The 14,175-nt window shown below is 42.8% G+C and overlaps 1 protein-coding gene across 1 annotated transcript in view; it reads left to right on the top strand.

Moving 5' to 3' along the window:
- Positions 1 to 14,175, top strand: part of ITSN2 (intersectin 2) — an 88,867-nt gene that overhangs the window by 73,004 nt on the left and 1,688 nt on the right. The window contains exons 29-38 of the mRNA XM_086631421.1: positions 6,530 to 6,651; positions 7,557 to 7,663; positions 8,303 to 8,486; positions 9,600 to 9,698; positions 9,875 to 10,042; positions 10,901 to 11,113; positions 11,796 to 11,917; positions 12,446 to 12,528; positions 12,691 to 12,774; positions 13,072 to 13,245. Coding sequence (XP_086487547.1) covers positions 6,530 to 6,651; positions 7,557 to 7,663; positions 8,303 to 8,486; positions 9,600 to 9,698; positions 9,875 to 10,042; positions 10,901 to 11,113; positions 11,796 to 11,917; positions 12,446 to 12,528; positions 12,691 to 12,774; positions 13,072 to 13,245 — 1,356 coding nt within the window. The remainder of the gene's footprint in view (positions 1 to 6,529; positions 6,652 to 7,556; positions 7,664 to 8,302; positions 8,487 to 9,599; positions 9,699 to 9,874; positions 10,043 to 10,900; positions 11,114 to 11,795; positions 11,918 to 12,445; positions 12,529 to 12,690; positions 12,775 to 13,071; positions 13,246 to 14,175) is intronic.

Raw genomic sequence — 14,175 nt, 5'->3', positions numbered from 1 at the left:
AAACTACAAAAGGATTTTTATTCTGGATGTATTTTGTCTAAACCAATGTTTTGTTATAGAATGAAATCGTGTTATTGTAGGCAAATAATAATAATTCAATAATTCTTCAAGTATTCTACCTGACTTGATTTCCTTATGAAACTATATTTTAAGTATTTCTACTAAAATACGCTAATCACCCTGAACTGCCTTCTCTGAATTTCTGACTTTGAAAGCCTGTTTAATGCAGGCTAAAGTGTGTTGTGCTATACTAGTGGCATCAAGCAGTCACTTAGTACAATAGTTAGATGATCTTATAAATCATCCTTTTTCTAAAAGGCACTGTTAAGTTGTGGGATTTGACTTCCCAATGTTCAGTGACAGTTTTCCTTGGATGCCAAATGCTACTAATTGTCTTTGAAAAATTAAAAACAACTTTGCATCCTATCTGGGATGTTGTAGGAAATAGTTACCTGGCATTTTCCAAAAACAACTGGCATTCTACCTATTTTTTAACTGATACAATTGGAAATTAGGGTGGTATTAGGTAAAGTTTCGCACAAGTAGCCCTGTTGTTGGGTATGTAGACCTGAGCATTGATAATTATTGAAACAGCTGTTCCTCAATTTGAACTGATAAATATTGAAATGAAGCATTTTGGGCTTTCATGGTTACGTTTTCATGTTTCTGTATTACCTGAGTATGCTTTAAATTCTCTAACTGTAATAAAAAAGATAATAGTAATAGTAATAACAATACACCTTAATAATGCAGATTGAAAAAGACGTAGTCCCTGCCTTCAATATTTCTCTCTACTGCAAAAGTCTGCCTAATACAGCTCAAGCACAATCACCCAAGAGCTCTGTTGTCCAGTTGCACACTGGTGCAGAAAGAATTGAATACATGCATCAGGACATTGATAGGAAAGACTATGCAGAGGACATATTTAAGGCAAGATTATTTTAAAATAACGTTCTGTATTACTGAAGAAGTGTAGCTAATAGAAGCTGGGTTTAAATCAGACTTTTTCTTTCAAAAATGTTACTTTTTCTCTGGTTATGTGCAATCCACACTCTGGTTGATAACAGTCCATAGAGTTAGGTTCAGCTGTCATCCCAGCTAGGTGAGCAAAACTAGTGTTGAAGTGTTCATCCCTTACCTGGGTGAAGAAGGTAGGCTTGGGAGCTAAGGACAAGATGGAGACTCGAGTTACTTGTTGAACTGATGGTCCCCAGTCAAGAGCTGAGAGTCTAAATGTTGCTCAGAGCCACACAGTTAACAGTTAAAACTGAAGCCAACCAGGGAAGCAAATAAGATGTCGCCGGCAGTACTTGCTTAATATTGTTTGCTGTGGGCCAGCAGAGAAGAGGGGCCATGGTGTGATTGGGGCTGAGAACGTAAATGATGCTGTAAATGCACAAGAACAGGTACTGAAACGCTTCCTAATTTTGTAACTGTCTAGTTTGCATAGTGGACTAACAACCTAGAAAAGTGTAGTTTTACAAAAGCTTAGTTTACAGAGCTGAGTTCCTGACCCAGCAATCAGATCCATGCAGGAAAGCCTTGTGCCACCACCGAGACCCGGTTGCAGGGCCAGGGTGTGCGAGTAGTCAGTGATGGCAAAGGGCTGTGAAAGCGTACAGAGTGCTGTCGTGATGTCACTGACGCTACAGTTACAGTGCAGAAGGCATAAAGCTCCATCAGAAAAGGTACACGCTAATAATTCAAATGTCTCCTACCAGTCACTGAATATTTATGCCATCTCAATGCTTTGTCAGATCGTATCCTTGTGTCATTTTCTTGAGTCGGGCCGAAAACACCTGTAAATAAGTCTGCTCGTAGGAATGCCGACGAACCTTGGCCTGTAGTGGCGTTGGGAGCTGCTACAGGGTCATGCTACTTTAATGTAATGAACTAATAAAACTGCTACATATTGGTGTGTGCTGCCTTAAAATCTCTTTTGTTGTTCTTTTCAAGCTAGAGTGTTAATGTTTGGGGATGATTGTTAAGATGTGGAAATGCAGGCTATGCTTAGCATGAGGCAATTGTTCATCTTTGTTTTTAAACAAAGTTGTAAGATAACTATGCAAGTGTATTTTATTAAAGGGACACATAAAAGGATCTGGTTTGTCTGTTGTGGTTATTTTGGTCCATCTGGGGACAATTTTTTTTCCCCATCTGAATAGCTTGGTACAAACATTATGTTACCAGGCTCTGTGGCCAAGCAACTTAATTTTGCTTTTTACCTCTTGAAAATTGAATAATAAATTTCTTCTGTGTGGCAAAGAGAGTATACTGCATTTACTGATGAGGGGAGATTGGATAAAAGTTTTTACTGTGTTTCCTAAGGCCTGATGGAAACCAACCTTTCCACAGTGGCAAATGTCTTGGATTAGTTCCTTTCATGGGTTTCAGTAGGCCTGGAGGCAGTGACAGGAGTACACTGCAAGTGAATTAGCCTTATGTGTGCCCACAGAGATTGTAAAATGGCTATGGGTGATGTTCTGTGATACCATCAGTCTGTTCTCTGGCTGTACTAAAGGGACTGTTTTAAAGCCAGCCCATGGTACTTAAGGTGAGATATAGTCTTTCTATGGTAGCCTGGGAAAATAGAGGCAGGCTAATATAGGCAAAACCCCCACCCTTACCTGCTTTTTCCACCCATATCAACTGGCTTGAGCTAAAAAAAAAAATAATCTAAAAAAAACCCACAACCAAAAAAGCCACCCTAGCCCCCAAAACCCCCCACAACCCTAAACAAGCCAAGTGATTTCCCTACAAATGCAGTTTATATAGGCCACCTCTACCCCTAAACAGTCTTCACTGGCGACCCAAAGCAGTGATGCCTCTAGTATAGGTAGATCCTTCAGGGCAAGTGCTCGAGCTCATGTTTGAGGCTTACGGTATCTTTCCAGAGCTGTCATTTTAAATGCATTTTTTCTTTGTTCATTGAGTGGGGAAGTTCGTTGAGGAAAGGGACAGAGCACTCAGGGCCCAGGCAGATGTGGGCATCTTTGAAAGCCTTTTATCCATCTGTTTTTTACCTCAGTTCTCTGGAATTTTCTTTTAAGTGAATAATTGTAATTCACTCCCCCTTTTTTAACAAAGAAAAAATGGAATTTTTTTGAAATGGTGGTACGTCACGTTCATCTTTCTTTCATTGGACAATTTCTTTTCTTCAGAAAGTGTCATTCTTCCCCTCGAATGTACTCAAATCCAAAATACATCAGTAATTGGAAAGGCTTTCTCCTCCAGTCCCCCATGTTTTTCAGGCGTTTCAATCTTCTGCAGAGTAGAACATCTATTAACCATGAAACTCGATAGTTTTTCAGGCAGGGTTAGTTATGTTAGTAGGAAGAAATTATTTCTTGTTCAGGTATATTTGGAGAAGGAAGTATAGTTTTAACCATAACTTCAGAGACTGGGATTTCCTGTTTATCAGCTCTCCAGCTCATTTTACCCTGCCCCTGCGAGACAGCTGCTTCCTCATCTTGGGAGAGCAGGATTTATCGCAAAAGGTACCACAGTTGTAGTAGGCATCGCTCTCTTGCTGTGCCCAAAGTTTCAAAGGTACCAGACGCCCACTGCTTGCTCCGTTGGATGTTCTCAGGAGGGAGCTGGACAGGTCATGCCCCAGATTATCTGAACAGCTCAGCAATACCCTGCCCTGGGTGGAAGAGGTGGGCTGGCCTGCCCTCCAAAGGTCATGTAAACGTCTTATCTTGTCAATGGAGGCAGGTGAGCCCCTAGCTGAGATTCCCCTCTGCAGACACTCCCAAAAATCTTCTTGCTTTTCATGAGCTGTATGGGGAGCTTGGGATGAAGCTTCACAAGTCAGAAGCCAAACCAAGAGCTTTCTGCTGCCAAAAAAAGGCAGTTTTACTAAGTTTCCACACACATTCCTGGCCACTAAACTAGCAGAAAACTACTCTTTTCTTTTTGTCCCCCTTGGGATTCATTTGTTGCCAGGATGTGAGCTGGGAGTTGGATTAGTGCCAGAACTAGTGCAAGGAAAGGAGGGAACAAGAATGTGAGAGGAGAATGGGTAGAGATGCACGTCCACCCTTTCCGTACCAGTGAGCCCATGGGTTGCTGTGGCCACTTTAGAAAAACATTAGCAAATGCCTTAGGTAGGTTGTTTAATTCTTTGTCTCATTCGCCTTTTTTCCCTTCAGATCCAAATGCCTAAATTCACCCTCTGAAATCAGATGTGGGGATTGCATACTCTGTTTTTATGCCAGTGTCATCAGACTCATCAAAATTTGGGGCATTTTTGATAGTGCTTGTTTAAATGTAAAATAGCACTCATCTGTTCATCCCAAAAGCTGACAGTCCAAACACAAGGTTAGTGCAGGAGCCAGTTAATTTAACTGCATTTTTGTGTCTGATAATGAGCCAAATAATAATAAATAATAATAATTAATAATAATAATAATAAAAAAACCCCAAATTTATTTTAGGTGCATAAAAAAGGCTTGTTTTCCTTCCAGTGTTTGCTTCAACTTTAAGTAGCTGGGATGAGACAGACACATATCCGAGCGTGTGGGTTGTACTAACAGCTGTGATACCAGCAAACAGCAACAGGATCTTCAGTCTGTCCCTGCTTTTGTTGCAGGAATGTACCTTGCAGTGGGAAAAGAGAACCATGTAGTCAAAGCTGAGACTTCCAAGTCTGGGCAAATAAAGTCTGGTTACCGTGCAAGCCCTTGAGTATTCTAAAATTTCATGTCTTAGGAACCGGGTGGGCTTAAACTCAGTCCTGTACAGACTAAAGAATGATGGTAGCATCCAGAAGTAGCACGCACTGGCCACAGTCCATCTTGATGGATCGAGATACAAACTTCATAGGAATCACTTTGATCTGTAACTTTACTCCTTTTTCTCGTCTAATTTTGGCCTGATAGTAGCTTTGGGAATAACTAAGGCCAGAAGCAGCATTTTGCATGATCAGAAGAGCTGCAATCCCAGATCTCTTCATAAAAAGTGGCATTTTTCAAATCTTGTCAGAAATTTTAAGATCTGTGATCCTCTTTAGGGTTACAAAACAGAACTGAAAAGATCTGATTTTAAATCTAGGTATTGCCTTTACTGTTCTACTTCCTTGTGTTGTTCAAAGGGTTTCCCTGTTAAAATACTTTGAACGGTATCATAAAACTTCATTTGACAAGTGTTTCTCTTGCCGAAGGTCACTGCTTCTTCAAAGCAGCTTGATGCGGGTCCAGCAGGAAGGGCATAAGCCTGAGGTTCCCATTAGATCCCTGTCACGTCAAGTTTAGCCAAATGTTTAGTGTTTTCTTGGCTTTTTTCCCCCCAGGTTTATTACTGACTCATTTTCATTTCATTATGTAGAGTAGCCTTTCCATAAACACATTTACACATGGGCAGTGAATAGAATAAAGTCACATTCTAGTGTCCTAGATGTGTTAGGATGACAAGGGAGATGCAGTCCTTCATGCTGTGGGTCACGCTGCCTTTCACAACACCTCTAAACTTCCAAAAAGTGTCATTCTTCTAGAAAAGCTGGATCTAAATGAATCCCTGCAATGTCCTTTCTGCTATCCTGCAAAATCCACAGCTCACGTTGTATTTAAATCTGATGCTGCCACATCAAGTGATAACTGTATGTTTTCAAACGCTCTGTAATTGTTTCTTTCTCTAATTTTCCCCCACCCCGCTACTTTGCAGTCCTCTGCCAGCACCTGACAGCTAACAGAGGGATCAGTTTGACTTTCTGTCCTCTCCTTTACCCATCTAAACATATTCACCACTTTGTTTTTACCAGTTTTTGATTCAGTTACTAAATTTCAAACATTGCTGTCATGTTTAATAACATGTATACAGCAGAGAAAAAGTAGCGTGAAGCTGTAGAGTCTGCATGTTATTACAGAAAACTTGGGGTTTGTGTCGTTGAATGTCTGTGTGTTCCTGTGCATGATTTTGAGTATTCATACTTGATGCATAAAAAATAATTCAACGTATTTCATTTTCTTTCTAAACGAGAAAAAAAGTTGTGCAACTGTGAAGTTACGCAACTGTAACACTATACATAACAACTTTACAAATGTGTACTTGTGGTTTGTATCATAAATTAATAACCAAGGCATAGCACATTAGAAATGGAGGGGAGATTAAAGGTGTAATGTCATAATTCAGAACAAGACACATTTTAGATGACTTCATCTCACATAAGACATTCCATAAGGTAAGAGAAAATCAGAGTTTCAAAATGATATGGTAGAAAAGGAGAAGAGATGAGAGAAATCATGAGACAAATGGAGTGTCAGGAAGACAGGAATTATTTTTTGGCATCACAGTACAAGAACAAGGGATATTCAAAGAAATAAAAAGGTGACAGACTGAAAAATGACATAAAGTGGGAGGGGGTCAATCACTACATCGCTCAATTTTGAAACCCACTGCAGCTGTGGACAGGGTTTTACCACTGTGTCTATAGTCTGAACCATAGGCTGGTGTATGTTGATGCAATGTTGTTAATTCATCAGATCTGATGGCCTGAATGGGGTCTAAACTACTGGCTTACTTCTTGTAGGGTGTGCTGATCTCCAAAGCCTTGACACCATGCAGCCGATGGAAAGGAAGAGGCAGGGCTACATTCACGAACTCATTCAGACAGAAGAAAGGTATATGGACGATCTTCAGCTTGTCTTAGAGGTGAGATGCCTTGGATGTGAAAATGCATTTGGAAGAACATCTCTGTCTTACTGAGTAATAGCAATAAAGGGGTTCTTGCAAATTGTGAAATGCTAGAGGAAGAAAGTGAGGTTGTGTGAGCACCTTCCTTTCTAGCGCATGTTACGTGCTTGTCCACCAGGCAAAAACATGGCGTTGTGAAAGCCATCGTCTTACAGGGACCTTCCTGTTTTTCAAATCGCGTTCTTAGGTGTTTGGGCTCAGTGTAAAGATGAAGGGCAGGGCTGGGGTGTCTGGCAAAGCTATACAGGCTCATGACAGAACCTGTATAAGCAGCATAAAAGTTTATCATCTGCCTTCATCTCTGATTTTATTTCTGCAAGCAAGACCGCCTCCCTAGGCAGGGCAGTAACTGGCCAGCGTTGGGTGGTCTTGGGAGTCTGACTTGAACTCTTTGTATAAAACAACAGGGTGGTGAAGTGTTAAAGATGTTAAATAGACCGAGTTACGCAGGTATTCTCCTATCCAGAGGTGCTGTGCTGAGTGTCCCTGAAAGAAGCTGTCGTTCTTCACGCACGTTGACTATGAGTGCTCTGGGTATGGGGATAGGTGTGATGCGTAAGTGTAATTTGTGTAGCAATTGACTCTGAAATCAAGGAAATGCTCTTCTTCTGAACAGTCAGCCTGCAGCTCCCAGTGCTCGTCCCTGCTTCATAAATGGTGATGCTGGTGTCAGAATGAGGTCACACGCTTAGGAAACATAGTGACAGCTGTCACAAGTGCCAACAAGGAATTGCTTTTAACTTCTCCCAAGAAATTGGACACTGAGCATTCAAGGAAAGCAAAATCCCTTTTAGGCTTAAAGAAGAGGCTGAGCTGCTTTTGTTTCTGAAGAATTGCTCACCTTTCTGATTTTTCGACTGCAGGTTTTCCAAAAACCTATGGCTGATTCAGGCTGTCTTACAGAAGGAGAAATGGGGCTGATCTTTGTTAACTGGAAGGAACTCATCATGTCAAATACAAAGTTACTGAAGTGAGTGCTTACCCACATTTTTATGTTTTCTTCTTTGTCTTCATTCTCTTGCTTCTTTCCCCAGGAATTTTTCTGGTTTCACAGTAAAATTTTCTGTCCTTGCTGATTATTTCCTATGCATGCATGCATTCAGAACAGCTGAATACGTTCAGGCTACCTCACAAAGAAGGAGCTGTTATGAGAGAGAGGGGAATAAACAGCAAGAACAGATGCACATTTGCTGTAATACCTTAGAAATAGAGCCTATACCAAAGCATGTGCATGGGAGGCGTTCTTCCCAGTTTTCTGCAAAGCAGCCTTCTATTCTCTAAAAATAAACTTTGGAGAGACAAAGTGGCTCATAACTCATTAAAATGGGATCCTGGTTGAATGTAGAGATCAATGTTGATTGTCCCAGAAACCTCAAAGGAGAGTCTCAGTAACACCAACCCCATCAAGCAGATTGTTCAGCCCACCGTGTTGTGCCTGTGGCTTCCTGGGGGTTCTGGCTGGACCCTGCACCGACTGGAAGCGCCCGTGCTGTGGAACAGAATTCACCTCACAGGCTTGAGTCCTTTCAGAGATGGATGTTGTAAGGATCTTGATTTCGGCCTCGCAGACTTGGCAGCAAAGTTGGATGGTCATTTCTTTCCTCTTCAGAGCCTTGCGAGTGCGTAAGAAAACAGGAGGAGAAAAAATGCCAGTGCAGATGATTGGGGACATCTTAGCAGCAGAGCTCTCTCACATGCAGGCCTACATTCGGTTCTGCAGCTGCCAGCTTAACGGAGCTTCGTTGCTGCAGCAGAAAACTGATGAAGATGCTGATTTCAAAGACTACTTAAAGGTACCTTATTCAGTAGCTGTTGTGCCTTCTCCTTTCCTCAATGACAGAAGCCTGTCTAACGAGCATCGACCAGATCAAAATAACCCAAAAGAGTAAAATCTTGCAAAACTAGCTAAGAACCTTCCAAGGTGTATTTATATGATGACCATGATTAACACTGTGTGTACTTTTAATTTATATACCTGTCTTTCTCTCTAGCTAATTTATTACTCCATTTCCCATTCCATTGCTCATTACTTCAGTATAACACTAAACCCACAAAGTTCTGGTGCCGGTGTCTGCACCTTCCCAAAAACTGATGCTGTCAGAAGGGGTAAGAGTCTGTGGAGTTGAAATAAAAAAGCTGTTGTTCTGAATGTGCTTGTAATTCACAGAATCACAGAATGGTTTGGGTTGGAAGGGACCTCAAAGATCATCTAGTTCCAACCCCTCTGCCATGGGCAGGGACACCCTTCACTACACCAGGGTTGCCCAAAGCCTCATCCAACCTGGCCTTGAACACTTCCAGGGATGGGGCAGCCACAACTTCTCTGGGCAACCTGTTCCAGTGCCTCACCACCCTCAGAGTGAAGAATTTCTTCCTAATATCTAATCGAAATCTACCCTCAGTGTAGATTTAGCGGGACATGCAATGTGTCTTAACAGGGGGGGTTGCAGCTGGGCCAGAGCTGTGCTGTGAGTGTCACAGGCAGGCACACTGCAGAAATAAATACAGAATTGCTGCCATACTGCAGCTGATGCAGTGGCTTTGAGGCCATGAAAGGAGAAATGCCAGAACTGTTGACGTCAGGCATTTGTTTCTTTCATTGCTTTGTTTTTTTTTCAACCTGAGTGGAGCCTGAAATGTCAAATAAAAGCTGGAATAGTTTTGAATGTAAAGATTCTGCATGAACAATAATCCCACGGCTTATGCTGGCAAAGCATCTGAGTACAATGACAGCACTGGCTTTCCTGTTTGTTCTAGGTACAAGCATTGTTTGTTTGCCAAGAAATCTAAGATTGGTTGGAATGCCTTGAAAATTGAATGAGATCAGACAGTTTTCAGTGCGGTGAGGCAACTGTTTCTTGATGAGTAATGAGATGTCTCTGTTAAATCTCTGGGTTGCACCATAGAGACTCGCCTTGGACCCTCGCTGCAAAGGCATGCCCCTCTCCAGTTTCCTCCTGAAACCTATGCAAAGAATAACCCGCTACCCTCTGCTCATAAAGAGTGTGAGTACCCTAAGCGAGGTTTTCTAAGTGAATGCTTTTGATTTTGAGCTCGACAGCAAAAGCAAAAAAGAAAAATCCATGTCCCTTTATGGGGATTTCTCTAAGAGCATGGAGAAGTGGTGCCTGTGCTTACCTCTGTTTTTATTTTGTTTTCCCTTCTTTTTGATTCGTACCAGATTCTAGAGAACACTCCAGAAAATCACCCCGATCACAGTAACCTCAGGCTTGCCTTGGAGCGTGCAGAGGAGCTGTGCTCTCAAGTCAACGAAGGGGTGCGTGAGAAGGAGAACTCGGACAGGCTGGAATGGATACAGTCCCACGTCCAGTGCGAAGGTCTTGCCGAGGTACCCGCGTTGATACGCTGTATGGCAGAGACTTTTCCGAGTCATTTCAGAAAGGCTGAGGGGAGAACGGGGCTCCTTGCTCACATCTATTTTGGAACATGATCCACTGCTGAGCTCTGGGCAGAGCAGCTTTTATGAAATTCTACTTGCAGCCATAATGTGATGAGCTCTTGTTTTTGCATTATTTTGGCAGTGGAGAAATCTCAGTTTATCAACTTAAAACTGATACTATTTAAATGGTTAAATGAACAGAAATAACTTCCATCTCTGAATTTCTGTTTGTGCTGCCACTGGGCTAAGTCAGGTGTTACTATGTGGAATTTCATTTAGCATGTGTTTCCCAGGGTTTTCCTTCATGCAAAAAGGGTACAGAAGCCCTTAATGCCCGATCCTCGAAGGTATGTGGGGTTCAGGCTCGTATAGTTTTCAGGACAGCCTTTAAAAGGAGATGTTGCAACAGTTTTCCACTGGCTGCATAAGGAACTTGGGCTTGACAGGCCCAGAAGTTCTGTCCTAGTTCCATCACCTAATTGTGCACTCGTAAGAGGTGACCCGACTGCGGACTCTGCAGGTTCTTAAACACAGCTTCTGGACAGCAGAAGAGTGGCCATGAGGTAAATGCCTTCATCTAGGCAGACCCTTGTGTGTGTGGGTGGTAAGGTTGAAATCTGCTTTAAGTCAGGAGTACTGCTGATACCATGACAGATCGTAAAACAGTTTCCCTGCTCTTCGTTTGTAACTAAATTCATTAAACAAAACAGAAGAGGATTTTGAGCAGCTTGAGCAGTCTCCACTGTGAAGAGCAGCAGTTAATGTCTGCATTAACTTGCTGCTGCTAATGGGTTTTGTCTCTCCTAGCAACCAGTGTTCAACTCCCTCACAAACTGCTTGGGACCACGGAAACTCCTGCACAGTGGCAAGCTGTACAAGGCCAAGAGCAGTAAGGAGCTGTACGGCTTCCTTTTCAATGACTTCCTCCTGCTCACCTACATGGTTAAACAGTTCGTCTCTTCCAGCTCCGATAAACTGTTCAGCCCCAAATCCAACTCCCAGTTCAAAATGTACAAAATGGTGAGTGAATCAAGGTGCCCCGTGGTCACATTGATACAGTGGGACCTGCCTTCTGATGAGGAATGCTGGGATTAACGTCTGGCCCTGTCTGATCATTTGCTGTCATATGGGCACACACGCTGTTTGGCTTCGTCCCTGGAAAAGGACAGGCTTCCATGTCTTGGTTTAATAAAAGCTTTTGTCCACTTTGGGGTGAAAGGGCAGAAATAGCATCGTGCCTGAGCAGCTGAGTGTGATGTCCAGAAACAGGAGCCTTAACTTAATGTTGCACAAGTTCCTGCATGCACTGTCCTTCTTTAGAAAACAGTAAAAGGTACAAAACTTCAGTCTCTGTGTCCACACAGTGTGTGTTCTCAAGATTTTGGAGTTGGGGACATAAGTTTAAATATTGAGGCTGCTTTGCGACAGGGAACCTGAGAAATTTCCAGGATTTCCAAGCTCCGCACTGCAGCTCTGCTTGTGCAGTCCTGCCCCTTTCACAAAGCTCTTCATCTAGGAAGACAGAACGGGGTGTGTCACCAGAGTAGTTTTTCTCGCACTCCTTTCACACATCCTTTATGTAGTGATCTGATTGTTCATCCTGCGTCCTACGGCTTTCATTTTCCCTACAGTAAACCAATGTACTTAAACATTCTTGCAGAGTTTCCAGTTCTTGTCAGGATGATGTTTGCTTTTTTTTCAGCCTGTTTTCCTTAATGAAGTCCTAGTGAAACTGCCCACAGACCCTTCAAGTGATGAGCCAGTTTTCCACATATCACACATTGACAGAGTTTACACACTTAAAACTGACAACATTAATGAGCGGTGAGTAGTGAAAATGCAAATCTGAGCTCAAACTCGTTGGTCATGGCTGCAGGCTGTGTTTCCAGTGAGCAGACATGGGGGTCTCTGAGTTCAAGAACAAGGTTTAGTCTCTCGGTCAGGAAAAAGACTTGTTGGACTCTTTGAAGTACAAGTTTTCTCTGGTTTTGTTCTGCTTGTGCGGGAGCTCTTGCAGTGAAATCCAGTCACATCTACTGCTCCTTGATGTTACAGTTGTATAGAAGAATAGTTTCAGGCTGCAAAGTCCAGCATCCCATAGGATTCTTCCCCAGTCCTGGTCAGTTTTTAATGTCACCCAGCAGTCTTTATTAAAACAAGGTGATGTGGAAATGGGGCATAAGATTAAATCCAAAAACTCCATCGCTTCAGTCCTTGAACGAACTTGATTCGTGACGCCTCTGAAACCCAGTGGGGGGGAAAAAATGGCAAAAGAGATTGAGGCAGAGTCGCTGATACTGAAGAATTTCCTGTCTGTGGTATGACCCTGACCATAGGGATTGCTCTTTGCAGCACTGCCTGGGTCCAGAAAATCAAAGCAGCATCAGAGCAGTACATCGAAACTGAGAAGAAGAAACGTGAGAAAGCTTATCAAGGTACCTACTGACTTCTGTATTTCTCGCTCATCCACCTGCACACGTGGGCAGGGCCTGTTCTGGAGGATGCCACAGTGTCTGTGTATCATCTCCCTCTGCAGATCTATTGCCCATTTTTACGGTTGCAACCAGTCTGTTTATTTCTGACTTCTTCGTTCCCAGCTCGCTCACAGAAGACCTCAGGAATAGGACGCTTGATGGTGCATGTGATTGAAGCAACAGAGCTAAAGGCCTGTAAGCCCAATGGTAAGTGAAGGAAATAGTGTCAAATCCCTTGTATTCTTGCAACGTTTGGAAAGGCTTGCTGGGAGCAGTTTGGTGATTTGAGAAACATTGTGGTTGCAGCTACAGCCACTGAACAAACTAGCCATTATTTGGCTTCAGAGGACTGAGTGAAGAACCAGCTCTGTGCTGTTCTAGAGTATGGGGATTGCCTGACCCACATCTTCTGCACAGCAGCATCGATGTGTGTCCAAGCAGCCTCCAGACAGGGAGGGAGATTTCTGTGCTGCACAGGTGTTTCACTGCTTGTTTTGTGTTTAGGGAAGAGCAACCCGTATTGTGAAATCAGCATGGGATCTCAGAGCTACACTACGAGGACCCTGCAGGACACCTTGAACCCCAAGTGGAACTTCAACTGCCAGTTCTTCATTAAGGATCTGTATCAGGATGTCCTGTGTATCACCATGTTTGACAGGGATCAGTTCTCACCCGATGGTAAGCGTGAACATTTGTTTTAGGAAAAGAATGCTTTTTTGTAACTTGGGGTACACAGTTCCTCACCAGCAGTTCCAAGAGCCTGTAGGTATGACAGCTTCCTGAGAAACATTCTGTGAAAACAACACCTCCTTACTCGAGAGCTTCAATAGCCCTCCAGAGCCAACAGCCCTCACCAGTCAGATTTGAATCCCACTCTGGCTTTTGTATCAGGCACAGAATTATTTTTTTGTCAGACTGGAGAGACAGAGAAGTTGAAAGCAGTTGTTTTCCTCTCTCACTACAGGTGCCCCAAAACAAGGTGCTAGGTTATATTTGCACAGCAACAGCTTGATAAGCTTTCTTTTTTTTGCTTGGAAACTGAACGCGTTTTTGGCAGCAGTTGCTTCTAGTGCTCTTTAAAAGGTTAAGTGCTTTTTCAGGGCACTGACACAACTGATTATTGCAGATCTGCAAGGTGCTGCCTTGACCTGAGTTGCCCAGTGTTTAACTATAGCTCAGTCTTTTCTCCTGTGAGGTAACGTGACTTTGCTAGGCTGCTTCTCCCCATTGGATGGTTGGGTCCGTTGTTTTTTCAGTTCATGGTAAACCTTTTAATGCACAGACACACGCAAAGATGTTTCCGTATGAAACAGCCACGAAGAGGGTATGTGATTTCTGAATAGGGCTGTAAACCTGCTATAGGCAGTAGTTGTTCGGGGTCATTGTTCTTGCGAAAACAGTGAGACATAAGCCTAACTAAAAGTTGGCTGAGCCACAATAGTTGAATTTTTTATTTATTGCCTTCATAGCATTGCACTGACGTAAACAGGTTCCATCACTTAACTCTGACCTTCCAGCTCTAAGACAGGAGAACATCTGAAATTGTGTTTCTGAAAGGGAGCTGTGTTTTCAAAACCCTTAGGTCAAACTGTGACATAAAGGCACGTT

This window comes from Tauraco erythrolophus, chromosome 2 (assembly GCF_009769465.1).
Source record: "Tauraco erythrolophus isolate bTauEry1 chromosome 2, bTauEry1.pri, whole genome shotgun sequence".
Classification (NCBI taxonomy): domain Eukaryota; kingdom Metazoa; phylum Chordata; class Aves; order Musophagiformes; family Musophagidae; genus Tauraco; species Tauraco erythrolophus.
This window is presented reverse-complemented; position numbering and strand designations above follow the sequence as displayed.